Source organism: Ornithorhynchus anatinus, chromosome 17 (genome assembly GCF_004115215.2).
Source record: "Ornithorhynchus anatinus isolate Pmale09 chromosome 17, mOrnAna1.pri.v4, whole genome shotgun sequence".
In the NCBI taxonomy this organism is placed as follows: Eukaryota; Metazoa; Chordata; class Mammalia; order Monotremata; family Ornithorhynchidae; genus Ornithorhynchus; species Ornithorhynchus anatinus.
In genome coordinates this window covers 17,531,365-17,549,119 of record NC_041744.1, presented here as the reverse complement: position 1 = coordinate 17,549,119, position 17,755 = coordinate 17,531,365, and the positions used below count along the sequence as shown (strand labels likewise).

The 17,755-nt window shown below is 53.1% G+C and overlaps 1 protein-coding gene across 7 annotated transcripts in view; it reads left to right on the top strand.

Moving 5' to 3' along the window:
• Positions 1 to 7,105: 7,105 nt before the first annotated feature.
• The window catches only part of SYNJ1 (synaptojanin 1), a 66,405-nt gene continuing 55,755 nt past the window's right edge, over positions 7,106 to 17,755 (top strand). For all 7 annotated transcript variants that reach the window (XR_003765723.1, XM_029082354.1, XM_029082356.1 and 4 more), the window contains exons 1-4: positions 7,106 to 7,145; positions 8,653 to 8,846; positions 15,464 to 15,550; positions 17,107 to 17,374. Coding sequence is in view for 6 of the 7 variants with exons in the window: in XM_029082354.1 (XP_028938187.1) it covers positions 8,723 to 8,846; positions 15,464 to 15,550; positions 17,107 to 17,374 (479 nt within the window). In the remaining variant the exon portion in view is untranslated. The remainder of the gene's footprint in view (positions 7,146 to 8,652; positions 8,847 to 15,463; positions 15,551 to 17,106; positions 17,375 to 17,755) is intronic.

The window sequence follows — 17,755 nt, the reverse complement described above, 5'->3', positions numbered from 1 at the left end:
AAAGGGCAGGGACTGTCTCTAACTGTTACCGATTTGTCCATTCCAAGCGCTTAGTACAGTGCTCTGCACATAGTAAGCGCTCAATAAATACTTCTGAATGAATGAATGAAATCCCTGCCCACTGACAGGCTCACGGTCTTATCCGGGGAGACAGGGAATCCCATGTGGGCCAGAAACTGAGTCCAATTTGTATCCAACCCCAGTGCTTAGGACAGTACCTGGCACGTAGTAAGCGCTTAACAAATACCATAGTAATAATAATATAATCATAATTAATAATAAATCGATAATAACATCATTACCATCAGCAAACGGACGGGGCCAGGGACAGTCTTAGCCTGTCAGATTCCTCAGTCCAGCAGAAGGCGCCAAGGAGAGGGTGCCTGCCGGTCCTGTAGCCGATTGCCAGTATAGTAAGCGCTTAACAAATACCGTAATAATAATATAAATCATAATTAACAATAAATAATCGATCATAATTAACATCATCATCAAAGGCATCGTCTCAGCCTGTCAGATTCCTCAGTCCAGCAGAGGGCGCCATGGAGAGGGTGCCTGCCGGTCCTTTAGACGGTGGCCAGCAGATGGCGCCAGAGAGACGATCGAAGCCCGTCCTAATCTTCAGTCCGGTAGATGGCGCCAGAGATACCGTCTCCGCTCGGCCAGTTCATTGAGCCACAAGATGGCGCCAGAGACGCGCCTCAGCCTGTCCTTTCCCTGAATCCACCAGGCGGCGCCAGAGAGACATTCATTCATTCATCCATCCATTCATTCATTCGTTCATTCACTCATTCATTCACTCATCCTTTCCTTCATTCGTTCATTCGTTTGTATTTATTCATAATGATAATACCGATTTGTCCATTCCAAGCGCTTAGTACAGTGCTCTGCACATAGTAAGCGCTCAATAAATACTATTGAATGCATGAATGACTAATAATTGTGGTATTTGTTAGGCACTTTCTATGTGCCAGGTACTGTACTAAGCGCTGGGGTAGATACAAGAAAACTGGGTTAGACACAGCCCCCTGTCTCAGTGCCTGGTACGTAGTAAGCGCTTAACAAATGCCGTAACTAGAATTACCTGGGGGCTCCCAGTCTCTATCCCCATTTTACGGATGAGGTAGCTGAAGCACAGAGAAGTGAAATGACTTGCCCAAGGTCGCCCAGCAGACAAGTGGCAGAGCCGGGTTTAGAACCCACGACCTGTTGTGTGCAGAGCACTGTACTAAGCTCTTGGGAAGCTACAATACAGTAATAACCAGTGACATTCCTTCTCACCACGAGCTTGCAGTCTTGAGGGGAGGGAGACAGACATCAGTACAAATAAATCAAATTACAGACATGTATGTAAGTGCTATACTTAGGTTTCAATCTGCTCTGTACATTACCAGTCATATTCACTGAGCGCTTACTGTGTGCAGAGCACTGTCGAAAGCGCTTGGGAAAGGACACTATAAGAATAAACAGATATATTCCCTGCCCACAATAATAACTGTAGTATTCGTTAACCATTAACTATGTGCCGAGCACTCTTCTAAACCCTGGGGTAGTTGCAAGATAATCAGGTCGGACACAGTCCCTGTCGCCCGTGGGGCTCACAGTCTTCATCCCCATTTTTCAGATGAGGGAACTGAGACTCAGAGCGGTGAAGTTACTTGCCCAAGGTCACACGCTGAGAAACGGCAGAGCAGAGATTAGAACCCACGTCCTCTGGCTCCCAAACTCGTGCTCTTTCCACTTGGCCACGCAGCAGGTAGAAATAATCATTAGTAAGGGTATTTATTAAGGGTTTATTGGGTCCAAAGAACTATACTAGTCATTGGGAAAGAATACTTCCTTCCCTAGCCCTCAGTAATGATTATGGTGTTTGTGAAGCACTTACTATTTGTCAAGCACTGTCATAAGCCCTCGTTTGCCCTCCTCCCTCCCTCTTCTGCGTCACTCTTGCTCTTGGATTTGTTCCCTTTAAGTATTGATAGTCATCCCCCCCTCAGACCCACAGCACTTATAAAAGTAGCCATAATCTACTGTACTATCTGTCCCTCCTCTAGATTGTAATCTTGGGGTGGGCAGGGACCTGTTGTAGGGACTCTCCCGAGCATTTAGTACAATGCTCCGCACACGGTCGACACTCACTAAATATCGTTGACTGATCGATTCTAGGAACCGAGGTTGATGCAAGTTAATGAGGTAAGACACAGGCCCTGTCCGACATGGGGCTCGGAGTCTAGGTAGGAGGGAGGGCAGGTTTTGAATCCCCATTTGACAGATGAGGAAACTGAGGCACTGAGCGGTTAAGGTGACAGAGCGGGCAAGTGGTGAAGCAGGGATTAGAAGGAAGGCTGGGCTGGGGAAAACAGAAGATAAGATAAATTACAGGTCGCTGGGAACAACAGAGATTAAGGATGTAGATGTCAATTCTGCGGTGGGGAGGACGTGCGGAGAGTTTAGAAGATTTGTGCCTCTGCCTGTTGCAGAAACGGCAGTGAGGTCAATGGGGTGGGGGGATAGAAAATGAGTGTGCTCTCCCAGGTGTCTAGTACAGGTGCTTTTAATAAGAAACAGCATGATTTCACGGAAAGAACCCGGGCTTGGGAGTCAGAGGTCTGTGGGCTCTAATCTCGGCTCCTCCAGTTATCAGCTGTGTGACTTTGGGCGAGTCGCCCCAATCATCTGGGCCTCAGTTCCCTCATCTGTAAAATGGGGATTAAGTCTGTGAGCCCCATGTGGAACAATCTGATAACCTCTTATCTACCCTAACGCTTAGAAGAGTAAGTCCGGTGTGGGCAGGGATTGTCTCTATTACCGAATTGTACCTTCCAAGTGCTCTGCACACTGTAAGTGCTCAATAAATACAATGGAATGAATAAATGCCTGGCACGTAGTAAGCACTTAAATACCATCATTCATTCATTCATTCAATAGTATTTATTGAGCGCTTACTATGTGCAGAGCACTGTACTAAGCGCTTGGGATGAACAAGTCGGCAACAGATATCATCATCATCATTATTATTTACTACAGTGCTCTGCTCATAGTAAGGGCTCACTTAAGGATGGATTGAAGATGGTCAGGGAGAGAAGGTGTGAAAGGTATGGGGTTGGAGGAGCGGGTAGAAAGGGTAGATTTCCAAAGCTGCCCAGAGATCTCTGTTCTTGAGAGATGGGCTGGAAGGAGGAGAGGGTGAAAGGGGCAGCCGGGGAGCGGAGGGAGAGATCTCGGGGACGTTCACGCTTCGGTTTCAACTTGGTCGACCAAGAAGTTGGCAAGATACTGGGGGGAGCCAGAGGGGAAAGCAGGGGCCTCGGTGGGATTGGGGAGGAGATCATCGGTGCGGGCGGTGGGAGTCGGTGAGGAAGGAGGGGCGTCGCAGCGGGGCAGAGGGAGGGCAGGAGTGGGAACGGCGGGGGTCGGGAGGCTCCTGGGGACCCCCGTGGGATCTGGCAAGAGGAGGAGGAATGGAGAGGGGAGCTGCCGTTTCAGCAATTTGGATGGAAACGTCCAATACATCTCCTCCAAGAGGCCGTCCCTGACCATTCATTCATTCGATCGTAATGATAATAATACTAGCATCTGGTAAGCGCTTGCTATGTGCAAAGCACCGTTCTAAGCGCTGGGGAGGTGATCAGGTTGTCCCCCGTGGGGCTCACCGTCTTCATCCCCATTTTACAGATGAAGGCCCGGAGAAGTTAAGCGACTTGCCAAAGTCACACAGTTGGCAAGCAGCTGCACAGGGATTTGAACCCATGACCTCTGACTCCCCAGCCCGTGCTCTTTCCACTGAACCACGCTGCTTCTCTAATAATAATAATAATGTTGGTATTTGTTAAGCGCTTACTAGGTGCCGAGCACTGTTCTAAGCGCTGGGGTAGACAAAGGGGAATCCGGTTGTCCCACGTGGGGCTCACAGTCTTAATCCCCATTTTACAGATGAGGGAACTGAGGCACAGAGAAGTTAAGTGACTCACCCACAGTCACACAGCCGACAAGTGGCAGAGCTGGGATTCGAACTCATGAGCCCTGACTCCAAAGCCCGTGCTCTTTCCACTGAGCCACGCTGCTTCTCCATTAATAATGGTATTTGTTAAGCGCTTACTATGTGCTGAGCACTGTTCTAAGCATTGGGTAGACACAGGGGAATCAGGTTGTCCCACGTGGGGCTCACAGTCTTCATCCCCATTTTACCAGATGAGGTAACTGAGGCACAGAGAAGTTAAGTGACTCACCCACAGTCACACAGCTGACAAGTGGCAGAGCTGGGATTCAAACTCATGACCTCTGACTCCAAAGCCCGGGCTCTTTCCACTAAGCCACGCTGCTTCTCTGTGTGCAGAGCACTGGACTGAGCGCTTGGAAAGTACAATTGGGCAACAGATAGAGACCATCCTGCCCAACAAGGGGCTCACAGTCTAAACGGGGGAGACGGACCACAAAATAAAACAAGTAGTCAGGCAGACTACTTGTCTACAGACTACCAAGGGATCTGGGTTCCAATCTCCCCTCTGCCACTTTAGAATAATAATAATGATGATGCTTGTGAAGCACTTACTATGTGCCAAGGACTGTTGTAAGCGCTGGGGTGCATTTACGAATATATATATATCTTTATCTTTATATATATTAGAGAAGCAGCGTGGCTCAGTGGAAAGAGCACGGGCTGGGGAGTCAGAGGTCATGAGTTCGAATTCCGGATCTGCCACTTGTCAGCTGTGGGACTGTGGGCGAGTCACTTAACTTCTCTGTGCCTCAGTTACCTCATCTGTAAAATGGGGATTAACTGTGAGCTTCACGTGGGACAACCTGATGACCCTGTATCTACCCCAGCGCTTAGAACAGTGCTCGGCACCTAGTAAACGCTTAACTAATACCAACATTATTATTATCTGCAATTTTATTTATTTATAGTGGTGTCTGTTTACTTGAATTGACGTGACTCCCCCTAACCCCCATCCCCAGACTGTGAGCTCGTTGTGGGCAGGAGTTTCTCTCTTTATTGCTGTAGTGTACTTCCCCAAGCGCTTAGTACACTGCTCGGCACACAGCAAGCGCTCAATAAAAATGATTGAGCCCATTGTTGAGGAGGGGTTGTCTCGATCTGTTGCCCAATTGTCCTTTCCAAGCGCTTAGTACGGTGCTTGGCACATAACAAACACTCAGTAAATGCGATTGAATGAATCAGCGTGGCTTAGCGGAAAGAGCCTGGGCTTGGGAGTCAGAGGTCCTGGGTTCTAATCCCCACTTCACCACTTGTCAGCTGTGGTGACTTTAGGCAAGTCACTTCCCTTCTCTGGGCCTCATTGACCTCATCTGGAAAACGGGGATGAAGACTGTGAGCTCCCCGTGGGACCACCTGATCACCTCGTATCTACCCCGGTGCTTAGAACAGTGCTCGGCACATAGTAAGCGCTTAACAGATGCCATCGTTATTATTATTAAGTCCCGTCACTTCTCTGGGCCTCAGTGACCTCATCTGTAAAATGGGGATGAAGACTGTGAGCCCCACAGGGGACAAGCTGATGACCTCGTATTGGGAAGCAGCACGGCTCAGTGGAAAGAGTTCGGGCTTGGGAGTCAGAGGTCATGGGTTCGAATCCTGACTCTGCCCTTGTCAGCTGTGGGACTGTGGGTGAGTCACTTGACTTCTCTGGGCCTCAGTTCCCTCATCTGTCAAAAGGGGATGAAGACTGTGAGCCTCACGTGGGACAACCTGATGACCCTGTATCTCCCCCAGCGCTTAGAACAGTGCTCGGCACATAGTGAGCGCTTAACAAATACCAACATTCCCTTCTCTGGGCTTCAGCGACCTCCTCTGTAAAATGGGGATGAAGCTGTGAGGCTCACGTGGGCCAAACTGATGACCTTGTATCTACCCCAGGGCTTAGAACAGTGCTTGGCACATAGTAAGGGCTTAACGAATACCACCATTATTATTAAGCTGCGTGACTTGGGGCAAGTCCCTTCACTTCTCTGGGCCTCAGTTCCCTCATCTGTAAAATGGGGGATGAAGACTGGGAGCCGGGACAACCTGAACACCTTGTAGGCCCTCAGCGCTTGGAACAGTGCTTGGCACATAGTAACCGCTTAACAAATACCACCATTATTATTATTATTATTATTGCTACAATCCCAACTCTGCCACTTGTCAGCTGTGTGACTGTGGGCAAGTCACTTCACTTCTCCGTGCCTCAGTTATCTCATTTGTAAAATGGGGATGAAGACTGGGAGCCTCACGTGGGACAACCTGATTCCCCCGTGTCTCCCCCAGCGCTTAGAACAGTGCTCTGCACATAGTAAGAGCTTAACAAATACCAACATTATTATTTACAATTGATTGAGTGAATGAATGAAGGAATGAACGAACGAATGAATGAACAAACGTGCAAACGATTGAATGATTGAATGAATGAATGAACGAATGAACGAACGAACGAATGAATGATTGATTGAATGAATGAACGAATGAATGAATGACGGAATGAACGATCGAATGAATGAATGAATGAATGAACGAACGAACGAATGAATGAATGAACGAACGAACGAATGAATGATTGATTCAATGAATGAATGAACGAATGAATGAATGATTGAATGAACGAACGAATGAGTGAATGATTGATTGAATAAATGAACGAACGAATGAATGATTGATTGAATGAATGAATAAATGAACGAACGAACGAATGAACGAATGAATGATTGAATGAATGAACGAACGAATGAATGAATGAACGAAGGAAGGAATGATTGATTGAATGAATGAACGAACGAATGAATGACGAAGGGGGGTCCCCGCGGTGCGAGGTGGGCCGTGCGGAGCTCATCCCGTCCGGCAGGGGGCGGTAGCAGCGCCTGGAGGCGTGGCGGGGGGAGGGAGGGAGGGAGGGGGCGCGTTGAGCGCCGGGATTGGCTGGAAGGCCGAGGAGGGGGCGTGGCCCCTGCTGTCCACGCCCCCTGCCGTGGGGGCGGGGGCCCTTCCGGTCCCCGGCGCAGTGCGGAAGAGATGGGGCGGCCGGAGCGGAAGTGACGTCGGGCCGGCGGGCGGGGGCGGGGCCGGGGCCGGGAGGGGGGGGCAGCAGCCCCGCGGGGGGTCGGAGGAGCAGGAGGAGGAGCGGGAGGGAGGGAGAGAGAGAGAGAGAGAGGTAGGGGGTCGTCAGGGGGTCGCCGGGGGGTTGGGGCCAGGCTCCCCCGGGGTGGGCCCAAGACCCTGGAACAGCAGCAGCTGTCATGGGCCGGGGACCCTCTCCCTCCATCTCCCCCTCCATCTCCCCCTTCATCTCCCCCTTCCATCCCCCCTCCATCCCCTTTTCATCCCCTTTTCATCCCCCCTTCCATCTCCCCTTCCATCTCCCCTTCCATCCCCCCTTCCATCCCCCCCTTCCATCCCCTTTTCATCCCCCTTCCCTCTCCCCTCCATCCCCTTTTCATCCCCTTTTCATCCCTTTTTCATCCCCCTTCCATCCCCCTTCCATCCCCCCTCCATCCCCTTTTCATCCCCTTTTCATCTCCCCTTCCATCTCCCCTTCCATCTTCCCTTCCATCTCCCCTTCCATCTCCCCTTCCATCCCCTTTTCATCCCCCTTCCATCTCCCCTTCCATCTCCCCTTCCATCTCCCCTTCCATCTCTCCTCCCATCCCCCCTCCCATCCCCCCTCCCATCCCCCCTTCCATCCCCCCTTCCATCCCCCCTTCCATCCCCCCTTCCATCCCCCCTTCTATTCCCCCTTCTATTCCCCCTTCTATCCCCCCTTCTATCCCCCCGTTCCATCTTCCCTTCCATCCCCTTTTCATCCCCCTTCCAATCTCCCCTTCCAATCTCCCCTTCCAATCTCCCCTTCCAATCTCCCCCTCCATCCCCCCGGGCACCCATCCTGGGGGGGGGGGGGTCCCTCTCCCTCTCCCTCCCCCCGCCCCCCCGTCCTGCCCCGGCTTGTCCTGTCCCGTCCCTCCCCGCGCCCCCGAGGTGGGCAGGGATCTTCTCCTCTCCCTCTTTATTGCCGCATCGTCCACCCCGAGCGCTTAGTCGAGCGCCGGGCACCCAGCGAAGCTGCTCCGTAAATGCTATGGAGTGGAGGAATGAAGGTCGGGCCTCGGCCTGCCGTCAGACCCGCCGGGCCGAGGGGGGCTGGGTCGGGGGGAGGGACGGACCCCGGCAGGGCTAATTATAAGGGTCATCGGGGTATTTATTAAGCGCTCCCTCTGTGGCAGGCCCTGGGCTAAGCGCTGGGGCGAGAGGAGCGAATGGGACAGATGGGGCAGGGCCGGGGGCCGCCCCCTTCCCTGCATCCGCGGGGAAAAAACGGCCCCCTGTAGCTCCTCAAGACCCACCTCCTCCAGGAGGCCTTCCCGGACGAATCCCCCTTAGCCTCAGCTCCCCTCCTCTTCCTCCTCACCCTTGTAACCTCCCTCTGCCCTTCCCTTCTCTCCCCGCCCCACAGCGCTGGTGTATGTAGGTATATATTTCATTCTGCCGATTTATTTTGACGTCTGTTTCCTTGTTTTGCTGCCCGTCTCCTCCCCTCCCAGACTGTAAGCCCGGGGATCGTCTCTCTTTATTGCCGGGTTGTACTTTCCAAGCGCTTAGTACGGTGCCCCGCACGTAGTAAGCGCTCAGTAGATACGGATGCGTGATTGAATCTTCCCCCGCAGGATCCCCAGGCGCTGACGGGGGTCCTCGGTCCCCTGCGTCCCGCTCCTCGCCGCGGACCGGGGGACGACGATGGCCTTCAGCAAGGGGTTCCGGATCTACCACAAGCTGGACCCGCCGCCCTTCAGCATCCTGGCCGAGACCCGACACAAGGAACAATGTCTCCTCTTCGAGTCCGGGGCCGTGGCGGCCCTCTGTGAGTCTCTCCCGCCCCGGGTGGCACCGGGTGGGCGCGGGCTGGGCACGGGGCGCGGCATCCTGCGGGCGGTCGGAGGGAGCCGGCCACCTGGGGGGAGCCGCTCGATAACAGTAGCATTAATAACAATAATGTTGGTATTTGTTAAGCGCTTACTATGTGCCGGGCACTGTTCTAAGCGCCGGGGTAGACACAAGGGAATCGGGATGTCCCACGTGGGGCTCACAGTCTTCATCCCCATTTTACAGATGAGGTACCTGAGGCACAGAGAAGCTAAGTGACTCGCCCACAGTCACACAGCTGGCAAGTGGCAGCGCTGGGATTCGAACTCATGACCTCTGACTCCAAAGCCCGTGCTCTTTCCAGTGAGCCACGCTGCATTACACCAAATCCCATCGTTATTAGTAGTGGTAGTTGTAACGATGATGGTATTTAAGCGCGTACTATGTGCCAAGCACCGTTCCAGGCATTTGGGTCGTTACAGGGATCGTCAGGTTGTCCCAAATGGCGCTCACAGGTTTCATCCCCATTTTACAGATGAGGGAACCGAGGCCCAGAGAAGTGAAGTGACTTGCCCGCAGTCACACAGCCGATAAGTGGATTGTCCTGGGGAAGGGTCCCCAGCGGGGGTAGTCCGAGAGGGGCGGCCCCCATGGGGGTGCGGGCACGGGGAGCCAGGCCCGGGCCCAGTCCTCCCCCTGTGTCGTCCCCTCCTCACCCCCGCCTGCCGCCTTCTCCTGCTTTTCCCGGCTCCTCTGCCCCTTTCACCGGTTTTCCCTCCCGGGTTGTCATTTGCGGCCCGTGACGTTCGTGCTGGTTTAATTTTCTTGTTTTGCTGCCTTTGAAAGGGGAAATTGTTTGGCTGCCTTTGAAGGTGGAAATCACTTTGCTGCCTCGTTGCTGCGTGTGAAGTATGGCGTGTCGTTTGATCTCTTTCCATTCAGTACTTGGAGGGTGAAAATAGCATTCTGGCTCTAAGCTCTCTGCCCCGAGTCTTCGAGGGAGGTTTCTTCCGTCCTCATTAGTAGAGGGGCGACAGGCCAGAGTCAAAAAGTCATCTTCACTCTGTGTTCTGCGGAGATCAAGCCCTCGCTGGGGTATCGGGGTAGTTTCGGAGGGTGTGGAGGATTCGACGGAAGGAAAATGGGTTCTTAAAGAAAAGGTCAAAGGAATTGGGGTTCTCTGGCTGGAGAAGAGAGAGCCCGAGCTGCTGTGTGACCTTCGGCAAGTCACTTCACTTCTCTGTGACTCAGTTACCTCATTTGTAAAATGGGGGTGACGACTGTGAGCCCCGTGTGGGATAGGGACCGTGTCCAACCTGATTCCCTTGTATCTACTCCGGTGCTTAGTACAGTGGCTGGACATAGCAAGTGATTAATGAATACCGTAAAAAAAAAAACGGGGGTGAGAGGGCTGGGGAGGATGCTTCATAACTTCCTTGAGAAATATGAAAAATGTGAGGAGTGTTCTCATCTGACCTTCTCTGCAGAGCACTGTACCAAAGGACAGAGGAGCATTGGCGTGTCAAGCGCTGAAAATAGATTTAAATGTTATCAGGTCAGCTACAGCCCACTCGGTCTCGCGGTCTACCTTACCCCCGTCTTTCAGATGAGGAAACCGAAGCCCTGAGGCAGGGAAGTGACTTGGCCAAGGTCCCACAGCAGACCAGTGGCAGAGCTGGGACTAGAACCCGGGCCTTTCGACTCCCAGGCCTGTGCTCTTTCCGCCAAGAGGGTTGACTTAGGCTAGCAGAGGCCGGGAGTGTGAGGGGCAGCGGCCGTGGCTACCGAGGGAGGGGGTTCGGCCGGGGGAGCCAGCGAACACCTCCCGGGGCGACGGCAGAAATGAGGTGAAGCTTTGGGGAGGTTGAGCGAGGAAAGGAACCCCGGAGATGACTGAGGCGGATTGGGGTGGCAGGGAGAGAGGCTCCAGGCTGGGGGTGGTCCAGGTCCCTCTAGGCTGTAAGCTTGTTGTGGGCAGGAAATGTGTCTGGTTATTGTTATTCTGTCCTCTCCCAAGCGCTTAGTACAGTGTTATGCACACAGTAAGCGCTCAAGAAATCCCACTGAATGAATGGGTGCTTGCTACGCCTGGATACAATTAATGCGGGGCAGGAGGGGGGGGGGGGGGGCGGCATTGATTGGGATGTTTGTCCCGCAACGTCAGTATCCCTCAAATCTTTCCCTTGCGGATTTTTCTCGTTCGGCCAAAGCGACCAACGCAGCCCCTAACAAATGGAACGGGAACGTCCCGTGCAGTGATGTAAGGGATGGCATTCACGACAAGCCTCGTGTTCGGGGGAAGTGGCTCCCACGCATCGTGCCGGTTGCCGACTGGGACTCCCCCCGGGGCCGACCGTCCCGTCGTCCCCTCCCTCCGCCCCCCGGGTCCCCCGTCGTGGGACCAGCGGACCGTTGCTCCCCGGGTCCCCCTGCCCGTCGGCTAGGGCCGAATCGGGGCCACTCCTCCTGGCCACTTTTTCCGTTCCATTCGTTTGGCATTTAGATCCTACCAGATAGTTCCGTGGGAAATGCCAGGAAATGACATTCGGGGCCATATGTTCTAAAATGACTGTGAAATGGGAAGTCCTGCCGGGAGGGAGGCATTTCGGCGATATAAAATCTATAGTTCTACGTTGTTTTTAAAGGCATCTGTTATACGCTTAGTATGTGACAGGCACTGGACCAAGCGGAGGGCTAGAGACAAGCTAATCGGGTTGGACGCAGTCCATGTCTCACGTGGGGCTCATGGTCTGAAGCGCCATTTAACAGATAAGGTAGCTGAGGCATAGAAAAGCCAAGTGACTTGCCCAGGATCACAGAGCAGACAAATGGCGGAGCTGGGATTTTAATCCGGGTCCTTCTGACTCCCAGGCCCGTGCTCTATCTGCTAGGCCACGCCGCTTCATTAAATATCAATTCAAGAACAGAAGGGACTCTGGGGTGGTTCTGTGGTGGATTTGGATGGGGATGCGGTGGTCGCAGCATTATAAGGATGGCGTTGGAGAGGATTCTCTGGCTTCCGTTTGGGGATTGAAGTGAAGAAATGTTTGTGTAAATAAAGATTGTCATTCTGGAGCAGAGAACTGGCCAGTCCATTGGTAAACCTTCCCATCACAGGCTCAAGTTGCAAAAGTTTAGCCGGCGGTGACCTTGCCTTATCTTGCCTGCCCCAGCCCGCAGAAGGTGGAAGCGAGATAGGAAGTGAGAATCGACAGCGTCGTGAGCTACGGCGCACGGTCTCGTTGAGTTCCCGGAACTCGAACATCTAGTAACTCATCCTTGTAACTCAGTTTTGGTGTCGGTAAATTTTCAGAAGCCCTGGAGCGTACGCAGGGATTTCTCGGCCTCTCTCTCTTCCCCAGCTTCTCTCCCTCGGTCTCGTTCTTTCTCAGTCTCTGTGTCGGCCTCTGTCTGTGTCAGCCTCTCTCTCTGCCTCGCTCTGTCCCCCTCGGCCTTCCTCCTTTCCCCTCGCTCGGCCTCTGTCTCTCTCTCGCTTGTCCTTTTCCAACGTTAGCCCTGAATGTCCAAGCAAGAGAACAAATTCCCAGCCTCATAGGCCCCGTCGGCCCCCTCTAGACGAGGCTCCGGCCAGAAAGCCAAGCCAGCGAGCCCAGAGGATGAGCGGAGTGGACCGTCCCTCTACCTGTAAGGCCCACTGCTCTCATGGTCTCCCAGGAGCCCCCCGGTGAAATGTGCTGGCGATGGAAATGTGCTGCATTTCCTCACTGCCCTGGCTAGCCCCGAGAGGATGGGGATAATAATAATAATAACAAATGGTATTTGTTAAACGTTTACTATGTTCCAAGCACTGTTCTAAACGCTAGCGTAGATAGAAGGTAATCGGGGTGGATCTAGTCCCTTACCACATGTCCCACATTGAGGAGCACCGTGGCTCAGTGGGAAGAGCCCGGGCTTGGGAGTCGGAGGTCATGGGTTCGAATCCCCGCTCTGCCACTTGTCAGCTGTGTGACTGTGGGCAAGTCACTTCACTTCTCTGGGCCTCAGTTACCTCATCTGTAAAATGGGGATTAACTGTGAGCCTCACGTGGGTCAACCTGATTACCCTGTATCTCCCCCAGTGCTTAGAACAGTGCTCTGCACGTAGTAAGCACTTAACAAATACCAACATTTATCTATTTTATTCATCACCATTTGACAGATGAGGGCACCCATGTGCTCCGACTCCCAGGCCCGTGCTCTTCCCTCTAGAGCAAGCTGCTTTTCCGATGGGGCTGGGTCCGGCCTGGCCCTTAAACCGGGCCCACGTCCGGCCCGTAGGCTGAGGGCAGGCGGGCCGAAGCGGAGGATGGCGGGTTCTCGGGGGACTCTCCCCCACCCCATCCGTGGGTGGGCCGCGCATTGGCCCTCACGGCCACTTGCCCCAGCGGGCCAGTTCAGCCCCGACGGCCATTTCTTCCCAAGTCATTCTCCCTGACTGCCGTTCTCGCTTTTGTCAGCAAATGGTCTCCGTTTCCTCCTTCTCCATCTCTTGAGGTCTGCGAGCAGTGGACTTCCTCTAACGAGTGAGAAGAAACCTTTTGCAATCAGTGGTAGTTACTGTCCCCGAAGAATCTGACCTGTCGGGTGGAGCTGTATACAGGCCGTAAGGGCATTGTGGTCTTTTCTCCCGTGAGATCATCTCCTACCTGAAAGGGTCTCGGTATAAAGGCCCATTTGGATTTGCTCACTTGCTCTGCACGTCCTCTTCCTTTTCCTCTGATGATGCACTTACGTGCATATCTATAATATATTCATTTATATTAATGTCTGTCCCTCTTGACTTTACGCTCACTGGGGGGGCAGGGAATGTGTCTTTTATTATTGTATTATCCTCTCCCAAGCGCTCAGTACAGTGCCCTGCGCACAGTAAGCGCTCAGTAAATACGATCGACTGACTGACTTCCATTGCTGCACCCTCTCCCGGTGATCTGCCGCGGATTCTTCTCCGGGTTTTTACCGATAATAATAATTATTGTATCTGTTAAGTGCTTACTATGTGCAGAGCACTGTTCTAAGCACTGGGGTAGATACAGGGGAATCAGATTGTCCCACGTGGGGCTCGCATTTTTTAATCCCCATTTTCACAGATGAGGTAACTGAGGCACAGAGAAGTGAAGCGACTTGCCCAAGGTCACGCAGCAGACAAGTGGTGGAGCCGGGATTAGAACCCACGATCTCTGACTCCCAAGCCCGGCCTCTTTCCACTAAGTCACGCTGCTTCTCTACCGATGCTGTTTGGCAGCTTCCCCGGTCAGTCTCAGCACCTCTGCCCCCTTTTCCCACCTTGGTCGGGGGAGCTGCGGGCCAGCCCCACTGCAAGGAATTTCTCTCCCCTTCCTTAGTCCTCCTCGTGGTCAGGAAGACTTATCTATTCTTTGCGGCTGCCCCTTCCATAATGATAACAATAATTGTGGTATTTGTTAAAAGCACTCATTTTGTTGCCAAGCACCGTTCTGTGCGCGGGGGCACATAGAAGGTAATCAGGTTGGGCTCAGTCCCTGTTCTCCATGGACTCACAGTCTTCATCCCCATTTTACAGATGAGGGAACCGAGCCACAGGGAAGTGAAATGGCTCGCCTGAGGTCACACAGCAGACAAGTGGTGGAGCCGGGATTAGAACCCGTGTCCCCCGACTCTCAGGCCCGTGCCCTTTCCGCTGAGCCACTCACCTCGCTAGAAATCGCCACTGAATTGGGACCGGTTGCTTCCAACGACCTGGCTGCCAGGCCGTTCTCGCCCGGCCCACGTCGGACCTGCCGCCCGGGCCCAGGACATCCCCTTGGGGTGGACGTGACGTGGACAGCTCTGTCATGCTGGGATTCTCGTAAAGGCTCTTGCCGAAGGACCGAAGGCGTCCTGACGGGTAGAGCCGAAAGGTCTTGCCGACAACGGCTCACCGGAGGAGTCTGACCTTAGAGAAGGGGTTCAGGCCGCTTCTGAACAGCCGTGCTCGCCCCACCCGACAAACACAGGAGAATTGCCTGCTGACTGCCTGGGCACCTCCCATCCTTCCACCAGGCTCAGCAGAGGAAAACAGGAAGTGGTGTATCTTGGCCTGGCTCGACTTGACGCAGAGCTTTCTGATTAGGACCCTCTCGAACCGACCGTACATCACCATCACACTCGTGATCACCCTCTCGAGCCGGGGCCTTACTTTCTTACTTCCTAGTGGTCCTCTCTTTCCCTCTCGATCGGTCTCCCTCCCTCCACCTCTTTCCCTCGCTCCCTCGGGCTGCATGGGGACCCAGAATGATATTCCCGGGACAGAAAATGTGTCTGTTTATAATTATATTGTACTCTCCCAAGTGTTTTGCATGGTAAATGCTCAATAGAGACGACCGAATGAGTGAACGAATCATCCCTGACCCAGAATTTAGCAGCGGAAAGGCCAGTCAACTCGATGCCTAGACACCGGGAGCCAGAATAAATTAGAATCGGAATGAGACGCGAGAGTGTAGCAACGTATGGGGGTTCCTCTCTCGTGTTCGGGGGGGGCCTCGGGTGAAAAACCCTTGTCCGACACACGTCACAGGGAGATGGAGAAATTCAGAGTTCAGGCGGGGACGGCTTAAGGCGAGTGAGTTTTCCCTAACCGGATCCCACCTTTTTTTGTAGCGTCTGCAGAGAAAGAGGCGATCAAAGCCATGTACTCCAAAGTCCTGGATGCGTACGGGCTCCTGGGGGTGCTGCGATTGAACCTCGGTAAGTTTGGCCCCCCCGGGCAGCTGGGCCCGGGTGGAGCTTTCCTTTTCCCCTTCCCCCAGGGCCGTCGGGCCCCGAAAGGGGAAGGAGAACCTTCTGTGCACGTCTGGTGGTTCCCACGCTCGGTCGACCAGCGGTCAAGATGGGGCGGGAGAAGAGCCTTTCAGAGGATCTGGGAGAGGCGGAAGGGAAGGAGGGAGATCCCAAGGGGCTGGGACCCCCCACCTCAACTCGTTGAGTCACCCAGTTTTCCATCCGGGCATCCGGGGGATGACTGACGTCTAGGCATCGGCCCTCTCTGGGGCCTCCCCGCCCTGTGGCTCCGAGAGGGAGCGGCTGCGCGTGGCCTCCGGGATAAGGAGGCCTTGGCCTGGACCGGTGTCGTGGCAGGGGGGATGATCTTTGCAGGTGCTGGGGAGACCCCAGAGGTGTTCCGGAGACTTCCACCAGACCTCCCCACCACCTCCCATCTCCTCGGATGCCCGGAATGCCATCCCTCGGGGAAAGCCAGGATTGAATTCCCCAGGGGCAGGTGCACTCTGTTCCCGAACCTCGTTCCCCTCATTGTCCGTCTAGACTGTAAGGCCGTTACGGGCAGGGAACACGTCTGCTAAATCTGTTGTTTTGTAATGATAATAACAGTGATTGTATTTGTTGAGCGCTTACTATGTGCCAAGCACTGTTCTAAGCACTGGAGTAGTTACAAGGTAATTAGGTTGTCGCACCTGAGGTTCACAGTCTCAATCCCCATTTTACAGATGAGATAACTGAGGCACCGAGAAGATAAGTGGCTTGCCCAAGGTCACCCAGCAGACAAGTGGCGGAGCCGGAATTAGAATCCACATCCTCTGACTCCCAAGCCCGGGCCCTTTCCACTAAGCCACGCTACTTCTGTTGTACTCTCCCAAGCACTGAGGACAGTGATCTGCACGTAGTAAGCGCCCAGTAAATATCGACTGATGGATGATGCCAGGAAGCTGCTCTTAATCTGCTCTTCAGCCTCCGATGTGGCCACACTCCCCTGGTCTTGCTCTTTCCTTCCATTCCGTCATCAATCGATTGTATTTATTGAGTGTTTATTTGTGCAGAGCACTGTATTAAGTGCTTGGGAGAATACTATATATATAAGATTTAGTAGATGACATTCCCAGATGACACCTGAGATTGTTGGGTTCTTAAAGCTGAAGGGCTATCCCGTAATCACATATGAGTGTTCAATCAGTGGTATTTATTGAGCACTTACTGTGTGCAGAGCACTATATTGTATAAAAGAGATGTGTAGGGGCTCGCTGCCCACGTGGAGCTCACAGATTAGAGGGTTGCAGGACAGTCGTCCATTAGGTGTTGAGATTCAGGAATGTTTTCAAAGACAAACTGTTTTGGCACAAAATAGAACTAGACTGTCGCTTTGGAAATCTATTTTGTAAATCACGACATCAGCCTCGGAAAGATGGAAGGAAAAAATAAACCTAGCGAAACCCCAGGAGATGACGTTCGAGTTGGATTTTGAAAGATGTTCCTTTATGTCCCTCACGCTACTCGGCCTCTCTTCGCAGGAGACACGATGTTGCATTATTTGGTTCTGGTCACTGGATGTATGTCTGTGGGAAAGATCCAGGAATCTGAAGTGTTTCGCGTGACTTCCACGGAGTTCATATCCTTACGGAACGATCCTTCCGACGAGGATCGCATTTCTGAAGTGCGCAAGGTTTTAAATTCCGGAAACTTCTATTTCGCGTGGTCCGCCACCGGCGTCAGTTTGGATCTGAGTCTGAATGCGCATCGTAGGATGCAGGAGCACACGACCGACAATAGGTTTTTCTGGTGAGCTGGTCTCTGCGGGCCGGGCGTGGGCGTCGGAAGGTCCTCGGTGCTCGTCCTGGCGCCGCCGCTTGCCTACTCCGTGTCCTTGGGCAAAGCGTTTTACTTCTCTGGGTCTCAGTTACCTAATCAGTAAAATGGGGAGCCTCATGTGGGACAGAGACTGTCCCACCTGATTTATTTACATCCACCCCAGCGCTTAGAACAGAGCTTAACAATTACCACAGGTGTTATTATTGATTCTGTTGAGCTTCCTCCCATCAACTGTTTTCTGTCATTTCTACCCCTCGCCCCCTCATCCCGGCCCCTTCCCTGTCAACATAGAGACCAGAGAAGCCGGGAGTTGGGAGCCGGCGGCCAAGATGCATCTCTTCATTTCTGACA